We start from the raw sequence: 23,583 nt of genomic DNA on the forward strand, positions 1-23,583 counted from the left end.
TATCCTCCAAATTTAGTCATTTTAATGTCAGATTAGACAATAGTACCCTACAAGTAAACATTTTATTTTCTGCTCAAAACTACATGCTCATTGAATTTATACTTTCCAAATTCCTAGTGATCATTGCTTATAAATTATTTAAAGTTTCCCATAGTCACTTTCTCTACAGAGGAGACAAACACTGTGAATCCAGCTGATGTCTAGCTTTCAATTTTAAGAACACATGCTCTCTCCTTTTATATCTTAAAGTGTCACAGTGATACCTCAAGCCACAAGCTCTTATTCCTAGTTATCTAATTGATAATCTTAAATTACTGTTTAATAATATAGATTCTCTGAGGTTTTATACATAGGAGTTTAATCACCAGCTTCCCTTTGATTTTTATATAAATCAGTCAATCCTTTAAGGGGGAAACATTATTTTTCCAAATTACTAATAGAAATAGACAATAGATGAGAGCATTATAAGAAAAAAAAAGAATTCCATGAAGAGAAATGTTCAGAGAATGTAATGTCCTCAGGGGACCCTGGATCTGAGATATGCATCCTTTGTATGTGCTAGAGATGACACATGGAAGAAACCGTTTCATGCCTCTGAAAATACCCACGCAGACTCTGGGCTTCTGAAGGCTGTTTGGGTGGGATGTGCTCTTTCAGAGTTTCCTGTGTGACTTGAAGCTTGGCCACAGGTTTTGATTTCTCCATTTCCTACTTTAGAAGTGAAGAGGATGCCAGAGAAAGAGGTTTGCCTCTCTGCACCCTCCACACTGGCGATCAGAAGTAGCTGAAGCCATGACAGGAGCAAAGGAGAACCATGCTCTGTTTGGGCTGGATGTTTCTTTGGTTTGTTGTAGGAGAGAAGACCACAGGATTTAATCATTCAGGTATGGGTTTTCTTTTGCATATTAACACCGCAAGTCTTGTGGTCAAAAGCTGAACTGACAGATGATCTGATACATCAGCAGGCTGATCTATTAGTACACAGCATCTTCTCACTGTCAAAAGGGGGAGGAGGAGAGTTCTGGGTCAGGGCTGCTTTCAGCAGACAACATACCCCTGGGGGATCCCAGTGACCACAGCTGGGTGCTCACGGGGGACATCCAAAAAGGAGTAGATGATTCTATTACTCATAGCAAATTAATACAAGCCCATTGAGAGTTAATCAAAACAAGAACCATTTTCATCTAGGAAATGGACACAGTACACATAGAATACAGAGCTTAGTCATTTGTTATATTGAGTCTATTCATGATATAAATGGAAATTCCGCCTTCTAATGTGTTTCTCTGTGTTGTTTCATTTGCTGTAATTTTCAGCTTGTGCTACCAAAAAACTTCTGTGGACATATTCTGCAAGGGGTGCAGAGAATTTTGTCCTATTTTGTGACTTACAAGAGCTTCAGGAACAAAAATTCTCCCATGCAAGTCAACTGTCACCAACACAAGGTCCTGCTCACAAACCTTGCAGTGGCAGTCAGAAGGACCTATCTGATGTCCAGTGGTACATGCAACCTCGGAGTGGAAGTCCACTAGAGGAGATCAGTAGAAACTCTCCTCATATGCAGAGCAAAGGCATGCTGCATATATTGGCCCCACAAATGAACAGCATTTGGTCATATATTTGTAGACCCAGAATTAGGTACGTCCTTAAATCATCCCAGTCTGAAAATATTCTCAACATTTCTGTTATCTAGACAAGTGCTCACAGGACCTACTATATCTCTTAGGAGCCCCCAGGATATGGCCTGTTGTGTCAAGACAGTCTTAGAAGTTAAGCCTCAGAGAAACATGTCCTGTGGGAACACAGTACAAGATGAGCAAGTCCTACTTCTTGGTAGTACTGGCTCCATTCATTGTCCCAGTCTCAGCTGCCAAAGTGATGTACAGAGTCCAGAAATGACCTGGTATAAGGTATGGATGGATTTGCTAAAACTGGTATAAGAGCATTGTTTTATGATACTGTCTCTAGGGTGTTTTATAGAAACATGAGTTAGAGAGCCTAAGACCCAGAGCTATATAAGGGCTGGTCTGTGCCTAAGCAAAAGATGTTCTAAAATGGTTGTGTCTTTATGTAGAGTACAGCTTGCTATTCAGATCAATAGAATCACCCTTTGGTTCAGTATCAGAGGAAAAGTCAATATGTAAGAATATCATGGTCTGATAGGGCATAAACAGGTGTCTGTATACTCAGGACTGGTGAATTCATTGTTCCTGCCTTAGAAAACAACAGGCAATGCTAAGGAAGAGGAAGGGAACTCCCTATAAGCAAGTTTTAAAGGACATGGGAGTAGAATAGTTTCTACAGGGGAGGACATTGAGGAAAGAACATCAAATCACCATGTGACTAGTGACTTGTACAAAGCTTGTGGGAGTGGTGGGATGTCCAGAGAAAGAGCACAAGAGAAAGTTTATAATGATGTTGACTAAACTGGTAAGCAAATAGTAAAAGCAAAAACATTCTATGTTTTCACTGTGCTATGGCTTTTCCAAGTGCTTGACCACCTGAGAATGCCCATCCAATGGAGCCACACCTCCTCCAACAAGGCCACACCTCCTAATCCTTGCCAAATAGATCCACCAACTGGGAACCAAGCATTCAAATCCATTATCCTATTATACATGTCCCTAACTTTATGCTCACTCCTGTTAGATTCTAATACTAATACATTGGTTTTATTTCATTATTGTGTGTTAAAAAACTTGGGATTTTGATTTTATAATTCTATAGCCCAGTGTAGTAGGTATCATTCTCAGAGTTTTGAAGCTGATAGATAAAATGTGACCATATGACTCTTTTAAAGATGATTTTAATTTTTATTGAAAATAGATATTTTATATACCATACATTTTGATTGTGGGTTCCCCTTTCCCAACTCCTCCCAGGCCACCCCACCTGGCCCCTATCCACCCAAATCCACACCCCATCATTCTTTGCCATTACAAAGCAAATAGGCAACTATAAAACCAAACAAACCAGAATAGGACAAACATACAGATGCAAACACACACACTGGCACACACAGAAATCCCTTAAAAACAGAAAATCCTACATTGTAATATAACAAAGCAAAACCTGTAAATAAATAAAAAAAAAAGGTGTGGGGAGTAGGGAGAACTACTGAGCAAGCTTGGATGGCAGCTTTTTCTCTCGGCTGTGGGTTCTGGAGCATGCTTCCAGGTGCACACTGCCATCTCTTAGGGGTATTACTGTTCAGTTATTTGAAAAGACACGCACATATCCTATTATTCAGCTTATACGTATCTTATTGTTTAACAGGGAGATCACTCAAGTATTGTTCAAATTACACCATAGAGCAAAGATCGAATGTACTTACTATAGTGCCTTGAGCCTCTAATCTAAGTTCTCAAATACACAGGAAAATGAGATGACTTTTATAAGCTCTTAGTTAGTGAACACAAGCTGGCTGTTATTAACCATCTCCTCCTTTCCAGCTGCTCATTCACCATCTGTTGAATAATTTACTCAGTACGTTGCCTGGGAACTGACATTGGGCCCATAATTTAAAATGTTTGGCTTATTAATTGCCGTGGATTATATTAAAATGAATATTACTACAGGACTGAAGCATAAGTTTAGCATTGTCAGGTGATTGGAGCAAGATATTGTACGAGGGTTCTTACTAGGAAAGAATAACATTGAGACAGAGATAGAGCAAGGAACCCATTCAGTGCAACATTGGTAAACTGTTCAGTGTGGTAGAAGCAGAGTTCTTGCATGATATACACTCTACTGGATTGGAAATAAAAAATGGCTTGCTCATGCTCATGCTTGCAGGGGTGGAACCCTGCTGGCATGTTTGAACTTTCCTGTTGTACATTCTGATCCAGAAAAATAACAGTGAGGATAGAGTGAAGGGAGGAGATACTCTTACGTAAGAAGAGGAATAATCACATGCTTTGACAAGGGACAAGTTAAAGAAGCAATCATAATATTTTCAAATTTTCAGGCTCAAAAGAATTCATGATGTTTACCAAGTTGTAGACAGTAAAAACTGGATTGATCATAGATAGCAAAGATAGAATCTGCTTAAATCCAGACATGATGATGATGGTGAAGAAGCCATTGCAAGTCCATCAATGAGAATAAGCTGAAAATATAGACCCAGGAAGTCCCCCGGAACAGGTGGAGGAATCCCAGATAGAAAGCACTATTCCTTGATAACTCTACAGTTTTGGGGTGCTCCCTAGTCCTGTGCTGCCCAGAAGTAAAATTCTGGATAGTACATTACAAGATCACAACGATTGCTCTCCCACTAGGAATGGTTTTGTTCTCCTTACATGCACCCCTAACATCTGTTTTTCACTTGTTCTTTCTAGTACCCCCCAACTCTCCACACAGGTGACACTGTGGATGCTTCCCCTCTGTACTTTTATTTTCTACTGCTCCTTCTCCAAGCACAACACAGTACTTTGAGCAGACATCTCTGCCTCTCCTTCCAGCAGGTCTTTCATGTGACTGAATAGAGTGATGAGGTCCACATGAGGTCCCCATGTTTCTTTGACATTTCTTTTGAGTTCCGTTTCACAAAGACTTTAAATGACACACACTAAGCCATGGTCACTATCTATATAGAGGAACAGGTCTATTTGTCTACCATCTTCATCTTTCTTAGTGATGGTGCAGTGTGTCATCACTTCATCAGATTACCAGGAGATCTACTGCCCACAGTCTACACTCTGCTCCGTGTGTGCTCTTAGTGGGCTCTCTAAAGCTTTATATCTGGACTTTTCTTCTTATTCACTTCTGGAGTGTTCTTGATCTTCACAATTACCTGATAAATATTTAAGCTGTCTGTCTCTGTCTCTTGCCCTGACTTTTCCTCTTGTCTTGTAACTACTCTCTATGACCCTCTCAGGCTTTTTGGCATCTCAGGAGAAGTTCTTTCTTGGGCCACAGGAACTGCTCCAGACACTTGGATGAGGGGGAGTTCCTGATTCTACCTGTGAGAAGGCCAGTGGAAGGGAAATTCCTCAAGCAATAAATAAGACTCGTAGTCAGAAAAATGATGTTTGATATTCAGTTCTTCATTTACCAGGCATGCTCTTGTTAGTTTTTAAACTCTAAAATACTTGTCTCCTCATTTTAATAATAGAGATAAAATCCATGTGAATCTAAAGTCAGAGACTCCTTTAGGCAAGTGATAGGTCATATGGAGAGGAAGCAGAAAGGGGGTTCAAGAGAGAGGCACTCTGAGAGGAATTGTCCTTTAGGTGAAAACCTTACTAGGGATGTTAGTGATAGACTACACTCTCCATCAATCTCCCAAGGCAATGCCAGGTGCCCTTTCCTAAAGGTTCCTGAGGGAGGCAGTGTGCCCTACACCAGGAGGAAGTGGGGATATTTGGCACGCTAGGAGAGTTGAGAGAAGAAGAAGACTGAAGATCAGTCACAGTGGTATCTGGGAGGTTTGTGATCTAATGACAACCACATGGAGTCATGTGCAAAGGAGATTTTTGCCATCTCTGTAGAGATCAGACTCTCCCCAGTTTGTTGTCTCTACTGTCTCCTTTCTTTAAATTATAATTGTAAAAGATCTACTCTTGATGCTCGTAGGAAAAGTGGAAGGTCATGTGTCATAGAATCATCCTATATGGAGCTAGGCTGCTGGAGTCAGGACAGAAGTGGTGATAAATCTTTCCTTGGGTATTGACTGAACCCCCACGGTGCCGTAAAAACCCTGGTGATAGGAAGTTGGTTATAATAGTCTTTACTTCAGACTCCAAGAACTCCATAGCCAGCTGTAGACACTTTACTGAAAATGTCTTATCACGTGACTTTCCTGGTTTAAAACCTTTCTTGCTTTGGGCTCTCCTAAATTCACACGTCCTTAAGGAAGCCCTTTCCTAGAGAAACAAAGATCAAACATATTCTGAGTCCACTTGGGCTTCTTAGCCTTCTTTCCCATGCCCAAACTTTACTTTACATGTCCTAAGGTGGCTGTCTTAGTCAGGGTTTTTATTCCTGCACAAACATCATGACCAAGAAGCAAGTTGGGGAGGAAAGGGTTTATTCGGCTTACACTTCCATGCTGCTGTTCATCACCAAAGGAAGTCAGGACTGGAACTCAGACAGGTCAGGGAGCAGGAGCTGATACAGAGGCCATGGAGGGATGTTCTTTACTGGCTTGCCTCCCCTGGCTTGCTCAGCCTACTCTCTTATAGAACCCAAGACTACCAGCCCAGGGATGGTCCCACCCACAAGAGGCCTTTCCCCCTTGATCACTAATTGAGAAAATGCCTTACAGTTGGATCTCATGGAGGCATTTCCTCAACTGAAGCTCCTTTCTCTGTGATAACTCGAGCTGTGTCAAGTTGACACAAAAATAGCCAGTACAGTGGCATTGATATTTAATTGGTTCCTCTGCAGTCTTCACAACTCTGCTCAGACTCAAGGAGGTAGCCCTGTTCTATGTGAGCCGAGATCTGCTGCTGTCAAGTGCTCCCTGAGCACTCTGTGTGATGTGATGGAAGAGCTCGACACTCAGAGCCTGGAGGCTCAGTGTCTGCTGGGAGAAGGGACTCATGTTTACTCCCTAACACGTACCCATGACTCACTTGCTTCCACTCTTGTTACTCCCTACCAGCTTGCTTTCCTAGGGCCAATGGCTATTTTAACAATTATAGACAAGGTGTGCCCATCACATCCTTACTGTAAATAGGTAGTGCCCATAACAGCTGATTGCCTCTGAGCCTCTGGAGATGTAAAATGACAGTTCTGCTGGGAGCAAGGGATGATTTTGTTCTCATAATCTCAGTCCTGTTGAAGCTTTGGCTGGAGCTGCAGTCTGTGCTCTGGGGAAAGCAATGATCCCACATAGCATGATCCCCCAGGGAAAGACAGGTGCGTAAAGGAGCCATAGCCCAGAATGAGACCAGATCAGGAACTACAGAAATTGCATGAACGATTCTAAGAGACATTTTCTTCGTTGACCCTAAGTTCAGAGTTTCTGAAGCTTTGCTCTGTGTGAAACGAATATCATTAAGATTCTGAGGTTATAGAAAGGTGTTCATTTCCCTATCTCCTGGATTAGGATGGAAGACTACTTCCCGAGTACAAGAAAAATCCAATTGAGATGGAAGATATTTATGATTTTCATCAAGGCTTGTATGTATGTGATTACACCCAGTCAGATAATGTGAGTTCCTGGACAGTCCGAGCTGTGGTTCAAGTGAGAACCATTGGTAAGTGACTTTTTCTGAACTCTTGGTTGACCAGTGAAAATCACCTTTATTTGGTTAAGTGATTATTTTCCTTTAGACTAAAAAACAGAGATAGCCACACACTGGCAACCATTAAAGGGTTGCATGTTGGCAAACCCAGTGTCTCCATCAACTGAGGTTTTATCACACAGAGAGGCTCAGCTCTGGGTCATGTTCATCTTGAGGTGGGATATCTATTCTTTTCTCTCTGGTTTAAGTTTTGAAATAAATTTAAATATGCATTAGATGTATTTTACATGAAGCATTAAGGGACATCCACGAACCTGTTTAAAATGTGTTAATGGTTTTTTCCACATGTTTAAAATCTTGTGTATTTTTTTTAAGAAAAGGAACATCATTGCTACAGCTTAAGATCTGTGCCTCATCTGCTTCCCATGAGGCACTGAAAAATTATAGTCTACCTTCCTAATGCTGTGACTCTTTAATATGGTTCTCCATGTTGTGGTGAGCCCCAACCATAAAATTATTTTGTTGTTACGGTTTGTTCCAAAGAACAATAGAGTAGTTGACTTAGTTCTTAGAGAAAACCTTGATGGAGTTTACTCCTGGTTTTCTTACCGCAGGGTGCAGTCCAGTGGGTGTACATCAAGATACAGTCCAGTTGGGATAGATTAATATTGAGAAATATCTGTTTATTTCCAGGCCATTGCCCTTTTCATGGCTTCATCATATATGGGAGTCCTCCTTAAAAGAGAGATTCTATGCACAGACATTACTGGCATCACTTTCTCTCACAAGGGATGTGTGAATATTCTTATATGCAGATATCACAAGTCCCTAACTTCTCAGTGGTAGAAATTACTTTCCTCTCTCATTTGAAGGTCTACTTTATCTATGCCAGTCATTCCTGTCTTGTTGGTCATGCTTAATTCTCATCTAATGATTTCTTCCTGCATGCCCACAGAACAGACACAAAATGTGTGTGTTAACTTTGGATTAAGGATCAGTCCTCTGACCTCTCAGAAATGACGGTGTTATGGGTCAGAGAAATAGAAAACAGGAGGTCACCATCCAGTACAGGAGAGGAAGGAGCAAAAGGCATGGATAAGGTACAAGTCTTAGTTAGGGTTTTACTGCTGTGAACAGACACCATGACCAAGGCAAGTCTTATAAAGGACAACATTTAATTGGGGGCTGGCTTACAGGTTCAGAGGTTTAGTCCAGTATCATCAAAGTGGAAACATGGCAGCAACTAGGCAGGCTTGGTACAGGAGGAGTTGAGAGTTCTATATCTTCATCTAAGGTGGCTAGCAAAATGCTGGCTCCCAGGCAGCTAAGACAAGGGTAGTAAAGACCATGCCCACAGTGACACACCTACTCCAACAAGGCCACACCTCCCAACAATGCCACTTCTTGAGCCAAGCATATATAAACCATCACAGTCCACCAGGTCCATCATTGTTGACCCACATCCAAGTCAGAGCCCTGGGAAAAGAAAAGTGAGCACCTTGTTCATTTCATTAGGAAGAGAAGAGTGTGTGGTACCATTCACTGTGTTGTCAGGCACAGAAGTATCATTCATTTCCAGGATTTGTGAGAAAACACAATTCATAGGAGGGAGAGAAGACCAGAGAACAGGGATCATCAAGTAGGGGTTGGGGGTCTGACGGCAAGGACCACTCCATCCTTGAAACTGGTTTCAAGTTGTTGGTTCATTCTTCTTTGTCTGTGTGTGGAGATTTTTGTTTTTTGTTCATTTCTGTCCTTATTTGAGTAAAGGTCTCTCTGTGTATACCAGGGTAGAATAATTCACACGTAGCCTAAGTTGGCCTCAGACTCATTATCTCTAGCCTCAGCCTCCTCAGTGCTGGGATCATAGACATTTGTGACCACATCTGACAAGTCTGGAATTTTTATTCAAAGGACAATAGAAGACCACTCAGTACTGCAATGCATGGGCAGGCTTGTACCTAGCGCAGATCACTTTGATTAACATGAAGACGTAACATTTTTGAGAGTAAGTTTATAAGCAGGGAAGACATGGTTAATTCAGGCAGTTGCCAGGAGGGACATGACAAGGGGGCATGAATCGGAAGAGATGAATGGTAGAAATATATAGGAGATGATTCCATGAGAATGTAGGGCCTAGGAATAAAAGAAGCCAAGAATGGGAGTCGGGGCTGCATTGCCTTCTACTGATAGTGGGCAAAATGGGAGTCGGTGTGGTCAGCAAGCATGACAGATGCTGAAGATACCCCAGGAGGCAGAGGGAACAGAGTTACTGAGTCAACAGAGCACCATGTGTTTTACAAAACAAATGAAGAAAAGAAAGAACAGACATTCTAGTTTTCTGTGAGGGTACATCAGTAAATGCTATTTAATGAGAATGGAAGACAGAGCACAGATGCTAATTTGGATGGACTTCAGTAAAAACGTTGCAACAAAGAGGGGTTATTAGGTTAAGGTTAACGATGGAGATCTCAGGGCTGGGGATGGGAGTATGAGAATGGCCAAGTCAAAGAGCAGGTTCCCAAGCCCCTGAAGTACTTCCAACATGTGTAAAAGAGGGTGAAACAATAAGATCTTCAGGAAACATACCCTGGTGGGTTGGTGTCCATGGGAGGGAGAGTTTGTAGTGTGCTAGCAAAATACCTTTGGAGGCCAAGATTGCCAGGAGAAGGATTGTGTGAGTCCTATGGGTGCTGATGGCTTGAGAGAAACCAGGTAGGTGAGGAAGACTCTGAGGACTGAGAGTGAGGAAGCCTGTGAGAACTGAGAGCCAACGTGTTGTAGAAACCACAGCTTTTCATGGGAGATAGAACACCTTCAAGAGAAAGCAGGCCAATGGAGGTGCATTTGGAATTTTGTGGCAGAAAGGTAAAGGGCAAGTAAAACCAGAGACGAGACGCACTGCACCTTCATTCTAAGGTAAACCGTGAGTTTAAGGGTTGCTGGGTGGATGGTTTGGAAGCTCGGTTCCTTGGGTGGGTTCTTCCTCTTGGCTGGTGACTCAGCCAAATGGCAACAAGAAGAAACCTTCCTGTAGGAGACACAGATGGAAGTTCAAGTCTGCAGTGAGCAGGACTGACCAGGGAGACCATGTACCACAGGAAATACGGATCATGAAGAACTAGTTTTTACCTAACATTTGTAGCCTAGTGTACCAGTCATTTCATGGGCAAGCTTGTGTGTATGTATGTGGCTGCATGCGTGCCTGCATGCATGTGTGCATGTGTGGGTGTGCACATGTGTGTTTGTAGGCCAGAGTACAAACTTGGGTTTTACTTCTCAGGTTTAACCCATCAGTTTCTGCTGAGACAGAATTTCCCACTGCCCTGTAACTTGTCATGTAAGCCAGGCTGTCTAACCAGTGAGCCCGAGGGGTCTGTGCAACTCGACTTCTCCACACTAGAATTACAAGCATGCTCACCATGCCCACGGGGGAGAGGGCAATATTTTGAGAGGTCCATGGATCAAACTCAGCAACTTGTGCTGTTTTAAGCCCTGTGCCAACTGAGCTCTCTCCTCAGCCCCGAGGAAGCAACCTTCTGAGTAGAAATCCCAATTCCAAGATTTATGCATCCTGGGTAAAATTTAAAAAAAAAAAAAGAAAGAAAATCAAAAGGAGCAGCAGCATGTTATATGAGTGTTGATGTAATAGCCCTAAAACTTCATGAGCAGGCCTTCAGACTTCTCAACGCCAAGGGTGAATTTTGTTTTCAACTTTCAGGTAAGGACATCAATGTGAAGCCGGAAATTCTGGATCCCATTACAGACACATTGGACGTAGAGCTTGGTAAGCTACCTGGTTATTACCATCCCTGGATGCCCCTGCGCTTCAGGGAGTAAATTGGAGGACGGCATGAAGAGTGATTAGACTTTTGAGCTAGAGTATTCGCTGAGTACCTTCACTTGGCCCTGATGAGTTTTGTTGCCCCTCGTGGTTTCTTAATCCGGAGCCTCAATGATCAGATTTGCCCCTCACTATGGCATCCTGACCTTCTCTTGAGGTAGCATGAAGAAACATATTCTAAGTGCCTGGTGAGTTAAAGAAGATGAAGTGGTTTTATATTTTCGATGCACGGGTTTCCATGTAGGTAATGATGTATGAATTCATCAAGTTAGCATTGACCCCTGTGACTATGACTTTTGGGCTATTCCTTAAGACAATTATAGAAAAACACTTCAACTCTTGCTCAAATGGATTCCAAAATGGTGTCTTCTTCTGGATAGAGGAGACATTGACTTTATTCTGGCTGCCTTGTATTTTGTCAACTATATTTATTGTTTTATGCACAGCAGAGTAGAAATTGTTATGCTTGAAAGAAAATGGTGGTGTTTCGGTGCAGTAGTTACCATTTTAAATGTGAACGACTTAAGTTTTGTACAAAGAAATCTAAACAAATTATTATGACAGTATAAGATCAGTAGGTGGCGGCAGTGGCACATCCTGGGGCTAGGAACATCAAGGAGGAAAAACAGGAGCATGGAAAGCAGAAAAACACCCAGCCTGGTTGTGTACAGCATCAGTGAATCTTAAGGCATTGCTAGTAGAAAAGATCAAGATCCAAAGACGAGCTTGCAAGGGGATTCCCCACCCACTCATACACAAGTCAATTCTAAGCGTAGGATAATCTGCACTAGTGGTTGGGGAATGGGAAGGGTAGGAAGAGGGAGGGTGGTCCAATAACATGCTTGGCACATCCATCCATCCTTCCATCCATCCATCCATCCATCCATCCATCCATCCATCCATCCATCCATCCACCCATCCATCCATCCATCCATCCATCCATCCATCCATCCATCCATGCATTGTGTGGTATGCTGAACCCCTGAGAATCTAAATGATTTCTTCCCTAAACTGCACACACCTTACACTGAACCTTCTGCAAGACCAGTTGATAGCAAGAACCTCAGTGATCATGGAAAGGGTTAGATGCTCCAGCTCCACAGCCTTGTTACAATTTATCTTGGGCCTTTTATGGCTATAGTAATGTCTGTGAGAAAGCACAGTTCTCATCTCAAAGGTGACAACAGGCTGTTTATTCTGGAGTCTGATGTGAGTTGAGTGTGACCCAGGAACACAGATTTGGGTTACCCCAAATCCATATCCCAATGAGGTAACAGCTTCATAAGGCTTTATGGTAACAGGAAAAAGAAAGTAATAAATTAAGACTATTTTCAAATACAATGGGGAAAAGGTCAGATACACAGGATGCATTAGGGAGACCTCAGCTGTTTGATGACAGTTTTAACATTTTGGTTGGCAGTGGTCTGTTATGCTAGTATATTGCTTAAAAACTAATACATCCTAATCATTATAAGGATGTTAAGTCAGCTATGGAGGTGGGCAAGGAATGACTGTTAAGGATGGTGAGAAGGCCCAAGATTAATTGTCACAATGCTGTAGATCTGGAGCATGCCAATCCTTTGACGATCATGAAAGTTCTAACCATTAATTGGTCTTGCAGAGGTTCCGTGTAAGGTGTGTGTGTGTGTGTTTATTTTTGTTTGCTCTATAAAAGAATTTCCATTCACGGTAACCTCATGGCATTGATTCAATATGTAACTATCCGCTAGTTGAATGATGTTTTTAATATATCTTACACATCACCACTAATGTTAAAGACTCGGTTCAAGAGTAGTCTGTTCACAGAGCTCCAACCTGATTGTGAATTTCCTCATGTTAGGGACATAGCTACACATTTGAGATACACAACTCAGCTACAAGGGACAATTGTAAGCAGAATTGTGTTACTGAGTGGGAGGTGTTAATGCTTGGCTATTCCTGGTACCCACTTGATGGACACCTGCCTACATCCTGATGCAGCCTTATGGTCCTTTCCCAGCACATCAATGTTCTAATATGCTCACCTCCTGTTTTCTTGACCTCTGCATTTTCAGGAAAGCCTTTAACTCTCCCCTGCAGAGTACAGTTTGGCTTCCAAAGATTTTCAAAGCCTGTAATAAAGTGGTATGTCAAAGAATCTACACAGCAGTGGGAAATGTCAGTATTTGAGGAGAAAAGGTAAGAAAAGATTGCGATCATGACCCATCATGACCCAAACTAGTGCTTTTAAACCTTTAGAGATTGCTAAACAGAATTTATGGTGGTGGGGTAGCCACTCGTGCCTACTAGTGGTGAAAATAAAACTATGTAAACACTATCTATCTGTCTGTCTGTCTGTCTATCTATCCATCTATCCATCTATTACCTATCATCTATCTATTATCTCTCTCTCTCTCTCTCTCTCTCTCTCTCTCTCTCTCTCTCTCCCTCTCTCTCTCTTATCTCTCATCTATCATATTTATTTAAAATACAGAGGCACTCCATTTCTCATTTCTCTTTATGAGGCCATAAAGTAAACTAGATATACAGAAGATTTAGTCAATGATGGAATTATATATTATAGTAGACCTCCTAAGACTGTATCACTTAGTGATGTTAGAGACATATTACCTGTGTTAAATACCCTGTGATGTTTGCACAATGGTTTCAAATACCTTAGACCATGTTAAAGTGTATTTAATTTAATTTAATTTAATTTTTTGAGACAGGATCTCATGTATTTCAAACTCTTTATGTGGGAGAAGTTTTAAGTTCTCAAATGCTGGAATTAGAGGCATGTACCACAATATCCTCTGTATGTTTGGGTTTGAACCAAGAGCCTCATGCATTCTAGGCCAGCACTATACCAACTGAACAATATCCCAAGCTTTCATAGTTTGTCTTGGTGACAGGGACATCCACTGTGCTGAGCACATACTCTATCACTAGGCCAAATCCTCAGCCCACAAAAGGTTTTTGTTTTTGTTTTTTTTTTTAAACAAACTAAAGAGGGTGGTTCCTGCCCCACCAGATCTTCAACTCTGCTTTTATTCGGTGCTAAGGAAATGGCACCATAGCATAGATTCTTGCAAAAGAGAATAGGTGGCATGGCTTACCCTGGAGTAGAGCCTTAGAGGAGAGATGTCTGTCTTGGAATACTAGCAGGCTGAAACATTTTATGATAACTAGACTTCATTTGTTATCTGTGACTAACAGACACCCCAGAATTTATAGGAAGGAGAACTTGACCAGTTGAAAGGAAAACTAGACCTTCAGAACCAAGCCCTCCAATGTCTAGAAAAGTAAGTCTCTATCCTATTGCAAAGGAGCTGGGACCTATCATGGCCAGTCAGACATGTCAATAGGAGATGTGTCCTACCAATTTTCTGTATTAGACCCCGCTCCAGATAAGAATACACAGCATGTTCTCTCTAGTTTTTCAAGGATTTCACTGGACCAATGTAATATTTTGAAAAGTATAGATGAACAGTAAAGGAAAGATTTTACTGAGGGAAACGCCATTTAGCAAGAGGTTCTAAAATCAAGGAACACATTGGATTTCAAACTGATGCTGCATGAGACTCTATGTAGGAGAAGTGAGGCAGAGCCCAGATTCTCAAGCCACTCCACCTGTGGATTTCAGTCTGCTTTCCAGGAGTACAAGGTGACTCTGGCCTTCTGTGAGGGAGGCCCCATTTCCTAGGTATATGACCGAAAACCTCATTTTTCAAGGTTATCTGCCATAAGGGACAGATGAGGTGGAAGCCACATGTACCTCAGAAAGTGTGGCAAGCAGGAAATTTCTGTGGACTGATTGTAGGCTCACAGCGGCATGACCGATCTGAACACGGTCCCTTAATATGACCACTGAATGATGCAGACATAGAAAATGGGAACTAAGTAAATGCAGAAAGTCACAGTTTTCTGGGTGGGACAGAGACCTGGGTGCCAGGCTGGAGGTGGGACATACTAGAGTCACACAGTAGTGATGATGTCACTACTGTGGCCAGCACCACTCTTCCTCCTCTGAGCTTTACCCCTGACACTACCAAGTCAGGATGTTTATATCCTGACCCCTTAGAGTTTATGTGGCGAGGAGGGAAGAGATTAAAGAGTCCATAGTCAGTGCTCAGCCAAGTACCTGGTAGCAAGCCTCAAGAGGAATTAGGTGTGGTGTGGTGTGGTATGATGTGTGTGTGTGTGTGTGTGTGTAGGTGTATGTAGACATATGTGTACTTGCATTTGGAGGCTAGGGGTAAATCTCATCTTTCATTCCTCAAAGATCACTAATCTTGTTTGGGGTTGGGGGTGGGGAGCAGAATTTCTTCCTGACTGAACTAGGCTGTCTGGCCACTGAGCCATACGCATCCACTTCTGTCTGCTTTCCCAATGCTGGCATTACAGGTACACGCTACCACGCCTGGCTCTTTACATGTGTTCCGGGGATTAAATTTAGGGCTTCATGCTTGGGAAGGAAACAGTCTACAGAGGGAGACTGTTCACAAATTATCAATATTCTTCATTCCCAAAGGGGGACTCTTACAGTGAAGACCAGAGGAGGGCCACAGGTAACTTGTGCTTTAGTGCAAAGCCTTAGCAGATTCCATCAGTTGATGCAGAACAAGCCTCCTCTGTCTGTCTCTGATCTTCTACAGTCTTCTTATGAGAAATTCCTACTGACTCTTCGTCAGCTTTCTGAGCACAGCTTCACCAATGGGAGTTGATCTTCCTGAGTGGGTGTGAATTTCCCCCTCCTTTTCTAGGATTCAATCCACTTTCAAGAATGAAGTCATTGAACGTACCATCTTCTTGAGAGAAGTTACCCAGAGAGATCTCAGCAGGAAGTTTGTTTGCTTTGCCCAGAACTCCATTGGGAACACAACACGGACCATCCGGCTGAGGAAGAAGGAAGGGGGTAAGCCTAGAAGTTTGTTCCCAGAGATTGACAACTGTTCTTCTTGGAAGGGGAAGGGGCATCTTGCCAAGAAGAGCATCAATGTTCGCTATGAAAGCTTTCCAGACACTGAAGCACTTTGCCATGGTAGTTCCTTTAAGGCCTTGACTATGACCATACAACTGACTTTGACCTGAGCTTCGTAACAACTAATTTGTGGGCAGAAGAGCCCATTACTCAACTCACCCAGACTTTCTGTTCATGCTGTTGCCCATTCATGTAGCCTTCCCACTTACTCATTCTGTAAAGAACTCAATTAACCCACTTATCCCTCTTGTACCTACAAGAATCCCCAGCCCCACCTACCCCCACCCACTGGGCCAGCCCAGTGTGCAGACATCACTTTCTTTGCCGTTTGCCCCCTCTGGCTTCCAGAGACCATGACAATAGCTCTGAGAAATGCCCATGAGGAACAGTTCCATCCTTAGCAAGATGTCCAGGGATGAGGTTGGGCCAATCACGGACTTGCTCAGTCGATGACTGGAACACAGTCCAGCAGAGTAAATGTCCTCTGGCCATAGCGTGACACTGTAAGTGTGCCATGACGGTAGCTTTCCTATGCAGATCCCTTATTTATAAGTGGAGTCATGGAGGGTGTGGGGTGATGCTGATGTGACTCCTAGTTTAGACTTCCATGGGGATGAGCACCCGCAAATGTAATTTACAACAGGCAACAGGAAAGGTACAGATGAGCTCTGTAGATATTTGTAGGAACAAAAATAGGCAAAATGGCTCAGCATCGTAGGTCAGCTCATCAGGAATTTCCCATCAACCTGGCTCTCTAGAGTTAATTGTGGAAAATTCCATCCAGACTTGAGATGACAGAGATAGCAGCATGGCTTTCTATTACATAATAGGCTGTGTTGGTCCAGATGTGTTTGCTCAGATCTCTGTCTTTCCCTTAGTGGTGTTTGTATACATCCTTCTCGGCACGGCCTTGATGCTGGTGGGCGTTCTAGTGGCAGCTGCTTTCCTCTACTGGTACTGGATTGAAGTTGTCCTGCTCTGTCGAACCTACAAGAACAAAGATGAGACTCTGGGGGGTAAGAACACCCAGTGTGCCACTCTCCATCTAAATGACAAGACACTGTTACTTAATTATTCCCTACCTATTGGCTCTCTTTTTTTAGAACTGTCTTAGTTGTGATTTCACATGGCTCCTGCCAGCCAGAGAAGCCCATGAGAAAAGTCAGAGGTAGCGAATTCCTGATAGGTAGTGTTTTATCTCGAAGGATTAGGTCCTTCCTCTTCTTCTTTTCCTCCTCCTCCTCTTCCTCTTTTTCTTCCTCTTCTATTTCTTCCTCTTCTTTTCCCCCTCTTCTTTTTCTTCCTCCTCTTATCCTCCTTCTTCCTCCCCCTCCTTCTCTTCACCTTTCTCTCCTTCTTCTTCTTCTTCTTCTTCTTCTTCTTCTTCTTCTTCTTCTTCTTCTTCTTCTTCTTCTTCTTCTTCTTCTTCTTCTTCTTCTTCTTCCTATTCTTTTTCTTCCTCTTCTAATTCTTCCTCCTCCTCCTAGTCTTTCCTCCCCTTTTTCTTCCTCTTCTTCTTTTTCTTCTAATTTTCCTGCTCCTCTTCTTGTTCGTCTTCTCCTCCTTCCTCTTCCTCATCCTCCTCTTCTTCCTCCTCCTCCTTCCTCTCCTCCTTTTGCTCTGGCTTTACACCAGGAAAGACTGAAGAAACAATTCTAGCTCATTCTAGTTACCAGGAACCTTGCAGAAGATACTTTTGTGGGATTTATGGGAGTTAGAAATATTCTCTTTGCTAACCAATCTGAGGTGACTCAGCAAGTGGCAGCTTTATATCCCGCTCTCCTCATTCATAAAACAGGACTGTCACAGCAGCAGGCAGAGGACAGTATGTGAGCTCACTGAGGCTAGACATGGTTTGTCTTTAGACTGGTACCTAAGTATATAGAACTCAGTATGGTCTGCGATGAATGTCACTTGAGGATGGGTCATATGCCCAGTCTGAGTATTGACTATTGCCATCTTCACAGTCCCCTTAGACAGAGAAAGATGAAGCCATAATCTTCATATGAGACCACCCAAAGAGGCTGTGTCTTAACTTTGAATCTATAAGTCTGGTTTTAGGAAACCCATCACCTGGGTTATTACCAAATGAAAACAAGGCATGCAAGGTCAGGGACTTGTCCCAAACAAGTGTAAGTTGCACAAATTACAAGTCCTATTATTACTAATGACACTTCTGTTAATTCACCCACAAGACATGGTTGCAATACCCTTCCAGTTGTATGAGCTAGAATGCTGCTTTAAGCTTTGCTGGCTCCAGAAAGTCTCAGGTCAGTGTATTGGCAGTGTCAGTGATTGACTTTGCTGCTTGGAGCAGAAGGTCTGCCTGCTGTGTAAGCACCTTCACTGGGAGGGTCCTCTGAGGCCAGTGGCTTTTGCAGGCTGAAATTACTGCACCAAGAAAAGGAAGTAAGAAGTGTTCCAGGTCTGAGTTCAGTCACCCCCCCACACACACACCCCTGAACCAAGCTAAGAAAACTGGAGAAATACATGCATTTCATCTTTTTTTTTTTAGATCGATTATTGATAACATCTTTTGAGTTCCATAAGCCAACAGTGTTTTCAGAATTTTTGTTTGTTTAATTAGCCTTGTATATTTGTATGGAACAAATTCACTGAAATGCTTTTTTTTTCCCCTCCCTTAAGATTCTAGAGTTTAACAAAGCAGAGTCAGTTGATAGGGATCATTTAATTTTGTCTGATGTCATTTCACTTCTTGGTGATTTGCTCAGAACTGGTTTCTGGAGCACAGTGATTCAGCGCCCTCTGCTGGTCAAACGGATATTTATTTACAAAATGAAAGCCCAAGAGTCCATTGTGAATGTCTAAACTTCATTTAGAAAGAAATAACACTAGGAGGACATGCGTAGGTCTTCTAACACCACACTCTGTAAATTCATTGCTAAATAAGTTTATCTTTTGATTTATAGAAAACTCTGGGGTTTTTACAAAACCCTGGGAGGTAGCTAAGGTGTGTTACACATTTTTATTTTTATTTTTATTTTGTTTTAAAATCATTTCTATTGACATTCATCCACCCTTCCTTTTATCCTTCCCCCTCCTCAGTAAAGGCAATCTCACTTTTTTTTAAATTAGGTATTTTCCTCAATTACATTTCCAATGCTATCCAAAAAGTCCCCAATACACTCCCCCCCCCATCCCCCCACCCACCCACCCCCACCCCTTGGCCCTGGCATACCCCTGTACTGGGGCATATAAAGTTGGCAAGTCCAATGGGCCTCTCTTTCCAGTGATGGCCGACTAGGCCATCTTTTGATACAAATGCAGCTAGAGTCAAGAGCTCTGGGGTACTGGTTAGTTCATATTGTTGTTCCACCTATGGGGTTGCAGTTCCCTTTAGCTCCTTGGGTACTTTCTCTAGCTCCTCCATTGGGGGCCCTGTGATCCATCCAATAGCTGACTGTGAGCATCCACTTCTGTGTTTGCTAGGCCCCGGCATACTCTCACAAGAGACAGCTATATCTGGGTCCTTTCAGCAAAATCTTGCTAGTGTCAATCTCACTTTTTAACCCTTTCTGCATACTGGTGTGTCCTACTATCCTCCTCTCTGGAACTTCAGGTCTCACCATTAAACACACCAGCACTTACCTACAGGCCACACCTCCGAGTCTCCTCCTTTCTATATGGGCAGTCGAGTACCTCACAAACTAGCTTCTCTAGCTTTGGGGGCTCTGAGCCTCCTGTTTACTTTGTGGATGGTAGCCAATCCTCTAGGCATCTCTTTTAACTTACATTGGGCAAGCACACTGCTGAACGGCCTGAGGCACTACTTGTGGCCTGAGACACTAGTTACATCTAACAACACTGTAGATGGAGGTTATGGAATGACCAGAAATATAAACTACAGCTGCTCCATCCCAAAATGTGTGAGTTAACGTGTGAGTTTTCTGTCTCTTCTAGGTAGTTTGTTTATTTATTTATTTAGCGTATCCCATAACAAATCTTCCTGATATTATCAACAGAAGTACAAGAGACCTTCACAGTGTCCTAAGACTAGTTCTATAAATGTAGCTTCTCAAACATAAAGGGATGGCTGTGTGAGACCCAGAGACTCTGGTCTGGCATATTTGCTACCTCATGCAACCATTCCTGCAAGGGGAACTCGACTGATCTCACCTCACAAGCAGATACAAGTACTGTCGTCACTTGACACAGCACTTCACGACAAGGGTACATTCAGATACATGTGCCCTTAGGCTACTTTTCTTTGTAGAAAGAAAATAGAGAGTGCTTGTATAAACCTAGACAGTATAACCTACGACACAGTAGGCTGTGGACTCTCTGGAGAGTGTGTGTATATAAGCCTATCACTACACAGTGGGTACTATATATGTACATACATAGATATGGCCCAACTACTCCCAGGTTGTGATGAGCAAAACAACCAACACCCAGTTAAGCAGAAGAGAACATTTATCCAATTGTGAGACTTGTTAACTGCCAGGTACGTGAGGCTGCTGATGGCGTTGTCGGGCAAATAGTGTTTAGAAGCAGTAGTGTGTTCCAGTCATGGCAAGCAAAGTGCAACAAATGGAGAGGCCAGTGATATAGTCATGTGCTGTATACGGGACATGGCTGGAGAGATATGCTTCTGCATGTTGTGCACATAGAGGACCATACCAGCATTACTGCACATGGGAGAAATATTATGGGCTGTAGTGCCGTGAGGACTACAGCAGCCATGGGCAATAGGAGTCACCTGTGTTGTTAACTTACAGGACCTCCACTGCAATGTACCCGTCATTAACTGAACCATCCATTGCTGTTGCATGGCTGTAAGTGTGCCACTATCTCCCGATGGGTACTGGATCCAGATCTTAACAGCACTTGATTTCTGGTTATTATCACGCTTTAATGGAGCAGACTCCTCTTTGATGTGTGACTAATGAGCTAGAAACACTGCAGATACGAAGAATGATGCCCTCCTGAGCACACAAGATTCAATCACGGGAGGCCCCAGCTGTTTGATCTGTCCCCTGCAGAGATACAGGGGTACTTCATACGCTAATCATTGGGTTTCATACAGACAATCAAAACCACTCCGTGGTGTGATTTTAAAATGGATGCATCTGCTGGCTTTGTTTTTAATTCCTTTTTGTAAGGATCCCAAATCTTATTTCTTTTCCATTTAGCATACACTCCAAGCATCTGTATATATCATGATAGTTAATAAAAAGGACTTTGATTTTGTTTGTTGTTCCCTTTCCTTAGATAAGAAGGAATTCGATGCATTTGTATCCTACTCGAATTGGAGCTCTCCTGAGACTGACGCCATGGGATCTCTGAGTGAGGAACACCTGGCTCTGAATCTTTTCCCGGAAGTGCTAGAAAACACTTATGGATACAGATTGTGTTTGCTTGAAAGAGATGTGACTCCAGGAGGAGGTAGGTCTTGCCTGCCAAGGAACCAATTAGAACACAAAGAGTAACCCCCTGGAGCCCAGAGCGTCATCTGTTGTGCCTTCATCATAATATATGCCTTCTCTGTTTACATTTTTTTATGAGCTTAGGTCATCTTGGACAAGAACAGAGAAAACTGTGCTCCAGAGACATGCTCTGTCTTCCAAAAATATCTATTTTCAGGAAAATAATAAATAATAAATGGCCCTGGGAAAACCACCTAGGATTTCCCTGGATTCTTCCTGGGAAATAATCACCCTCATCTTGAACAGATGGCCTTTCTGGCTTCTAGAATTCTGCTCCAGCAGGAGGCATAGCAGGCCTCTAAGATGGGTGTCACACATGACCCATCCAAGCCTCAAATGGCCTGCTAGTCTTCCCTGCCCCCATACTTCCACAAGTAGCTTGAGATATTCCATCCCCCCCAGTCATATTCCGACGTGATTTAGGTTGTTTAGGTGGTGATTTAAGGTGGCAGGAGACAGGAACAGTTGGTAGTTATTAGCACATATCTTCAACAGCTCAGAGGGTATTAGCACATATCTTCAACAGCTCAGAGTGTGGGCGGGTCCTTTCTCCTTATGTCTTTGCCCAAGAGTATCCAAGTTAGAAGAAACCCTCCAGGCATCTCTGGAAGGTTCAAACTTGTTGTGACTCAAATTTTCTATCAGTTGAAAGTCATTAATTTATTCGTTTCCAGTGTATGCAGATGACATTGTGAGCATCATTAAGAAAAGCCGAAGAGGAATATTTATCCTGAGTCCCAGCTACGTCAATGGACCCCGTGTCTTTGAGCTACAAGCAGCAGTGAATCTTGCCTTGGTTGATCAGACACTGAAATTGATTTTAATTAAGTTCTGTTCCTTCCAAGAGCCAGAATCTCTTCCTTACCTTGTCAAAAAGGCTCTGCGGGTTCTCCCCACAGTCACGTGGAAAGGCTTGAAGTCGGCCCACGCCAGTTCCAGGTTCTGGACCCAAATTCGTTACCACATGCCTGTGAAGAACTCCAACAGGTTTATGTTCAACTGGCTCAGAATTTTCCTTAAGGGCTTTTCCCCTGAAAAGGACCTAGTGACACAGAAACCCCTGGAAGGAATGCCCAACTCTGGGAATGGCCACGGAGCTCAGAACCTCCTCCTCTCCAGTCACCAGAAGAGGTGCTGATGGTAGAACTTGCTGTGTGGATCAGGCTGATAGAAAATTGAGCCTTTCTGCTCTCAGTGCCAAGCAAGCTTGACAGGCAGTGGAATGAAGCAGCATCTGTGGTTTTAGGGTCTGAGTTCCTGGAACAGACACGGAGCAATACTCCAGACCTCTGCCGTGCGCTTAGCACACATTTCCCTGAAAGTTCCCAAGTAGCCTGAACAGAATCAACAGAAATAGCTCCATGGGCTGTCCAACATTCATGCACGCATGCCTGTTTTGCACTTATATATATGAATTTATCATATGTTTGTGTGTATATGCTATCAGATAAATAGGATTTTATTTTGTTCAATATGAGTGATTGAAACTCCATCTAAAGCCCTTCTGTAAAGAAATTCTGCTGCATGGTTATTCATCAATTCTATAGAAATATAGAAGGTGAGACAGAACATAAGATCTCCTGGGTCCCTACAGGACCCACTTGAAGGCATGAACTAGGTATATGTTTCTAGACCTGCAGTTGAACAATGTACATGGTATCTGTTGTTCGCAGAAAATATCACGACTCACAAATGTATTTAGTGAGCTCATCCTGTGTCCAAGCTTCGAAAGGTATGGTATAGAATGGTGATCATTCCCCGTGTGTCTAAGGGGCTGGGTGAGAGTTGTGCTTTCTTTCTTACTCACTACCATAAGTGAAAGTCACATCACAAGTCACTAGTGCCAGAAAAAAAAAATCATGATCAACACTCAGAGGGTCAAAAATTTGAGTCAAGTTCTTCCAAATCGTATATAACTGAGAGGACAGAGCCCTCCTCTTGGCTGGAACACTCGTTACAGGATTTAGATTTAGGAATGGGATAGAACTAATTATAATTTCTCCTTGTTTCCTTGGCTAGAGGCCGTACCGGAGTCTCTGCAAGTAGAGACTAATTTGTCCCAGATCATTAGTCCAATTAAGACAAAGAATGGGTTTGTAGTTGTCTACAACCTAGAGAGGCAGCAATTATGAAGCAGAGTGT

General features: G+C 42.7%; 1 protein-coding gene across 2 annotated transcripts; it reads left to right on the forward strand.

Annotated features, from left to right (window-relative positions):
• The first annotated feature begins 742 nt into the window (after positions 1 to 742).
• Il18rap (interleukin 18 receptor accessory protein) lies at positions 743 to 22,822 on the forward strand. Of its 2 annotated transcripts, XM_085837014.1 has the most exons (11): positions 743 to 884; positions 1,317 to 1,638; positions 1,727 to 1,910; positions 7,052 to 7,202; positions 10,912 to 10,977; positions 13,089 to 13,191; positions 14,915 to 14,932; positions 15,777 to 15,928; positions 16,873 to 17,010; positions 21,227 to 21,400; positions 22,116 to 22,822. In XM_085837014.1, exons 1-11 carry the CDS (start codon positions 815 to 817, stop codon positions 22,577 to 22,579), a joined length of 1,842 nt encoding a protein of 613 aa, XP_085693140.1. In that variant the 5' UTR covers positions 743 to 814; the 3' UTR covers positions 22,580 to 22,822. The 2 variants fall into 2 exon arrangements, with proteins under 2 accessions (XP_085693140.1, XP_021029848.1); XM_021174189.2 differs by lacking the exon at positions 14,915 to 14,932 and having other exon boundaries at positions 13,089 to 13,212.
• The last annotated feature ends 761 nt before the right edge of the window (positions 22,823 to 23,583 follow it).

The sequence above is a fragment of the Mus caroli genome, unplaced genomic scaffold (genome assembly GCF_978045245.1).
Source record: "Mus caroli unplaced genomic scaffold, Mus_caroli_1 scaffold_1, whole genome shotgun sequence".
In the NCBI taxonomy this organism is placed as follows: domain Eukaryota; kingdom Metazoa; phylum Chordata; class Mammalia; order Rodentia; family Muridae; genus Mus; species Mus caroli.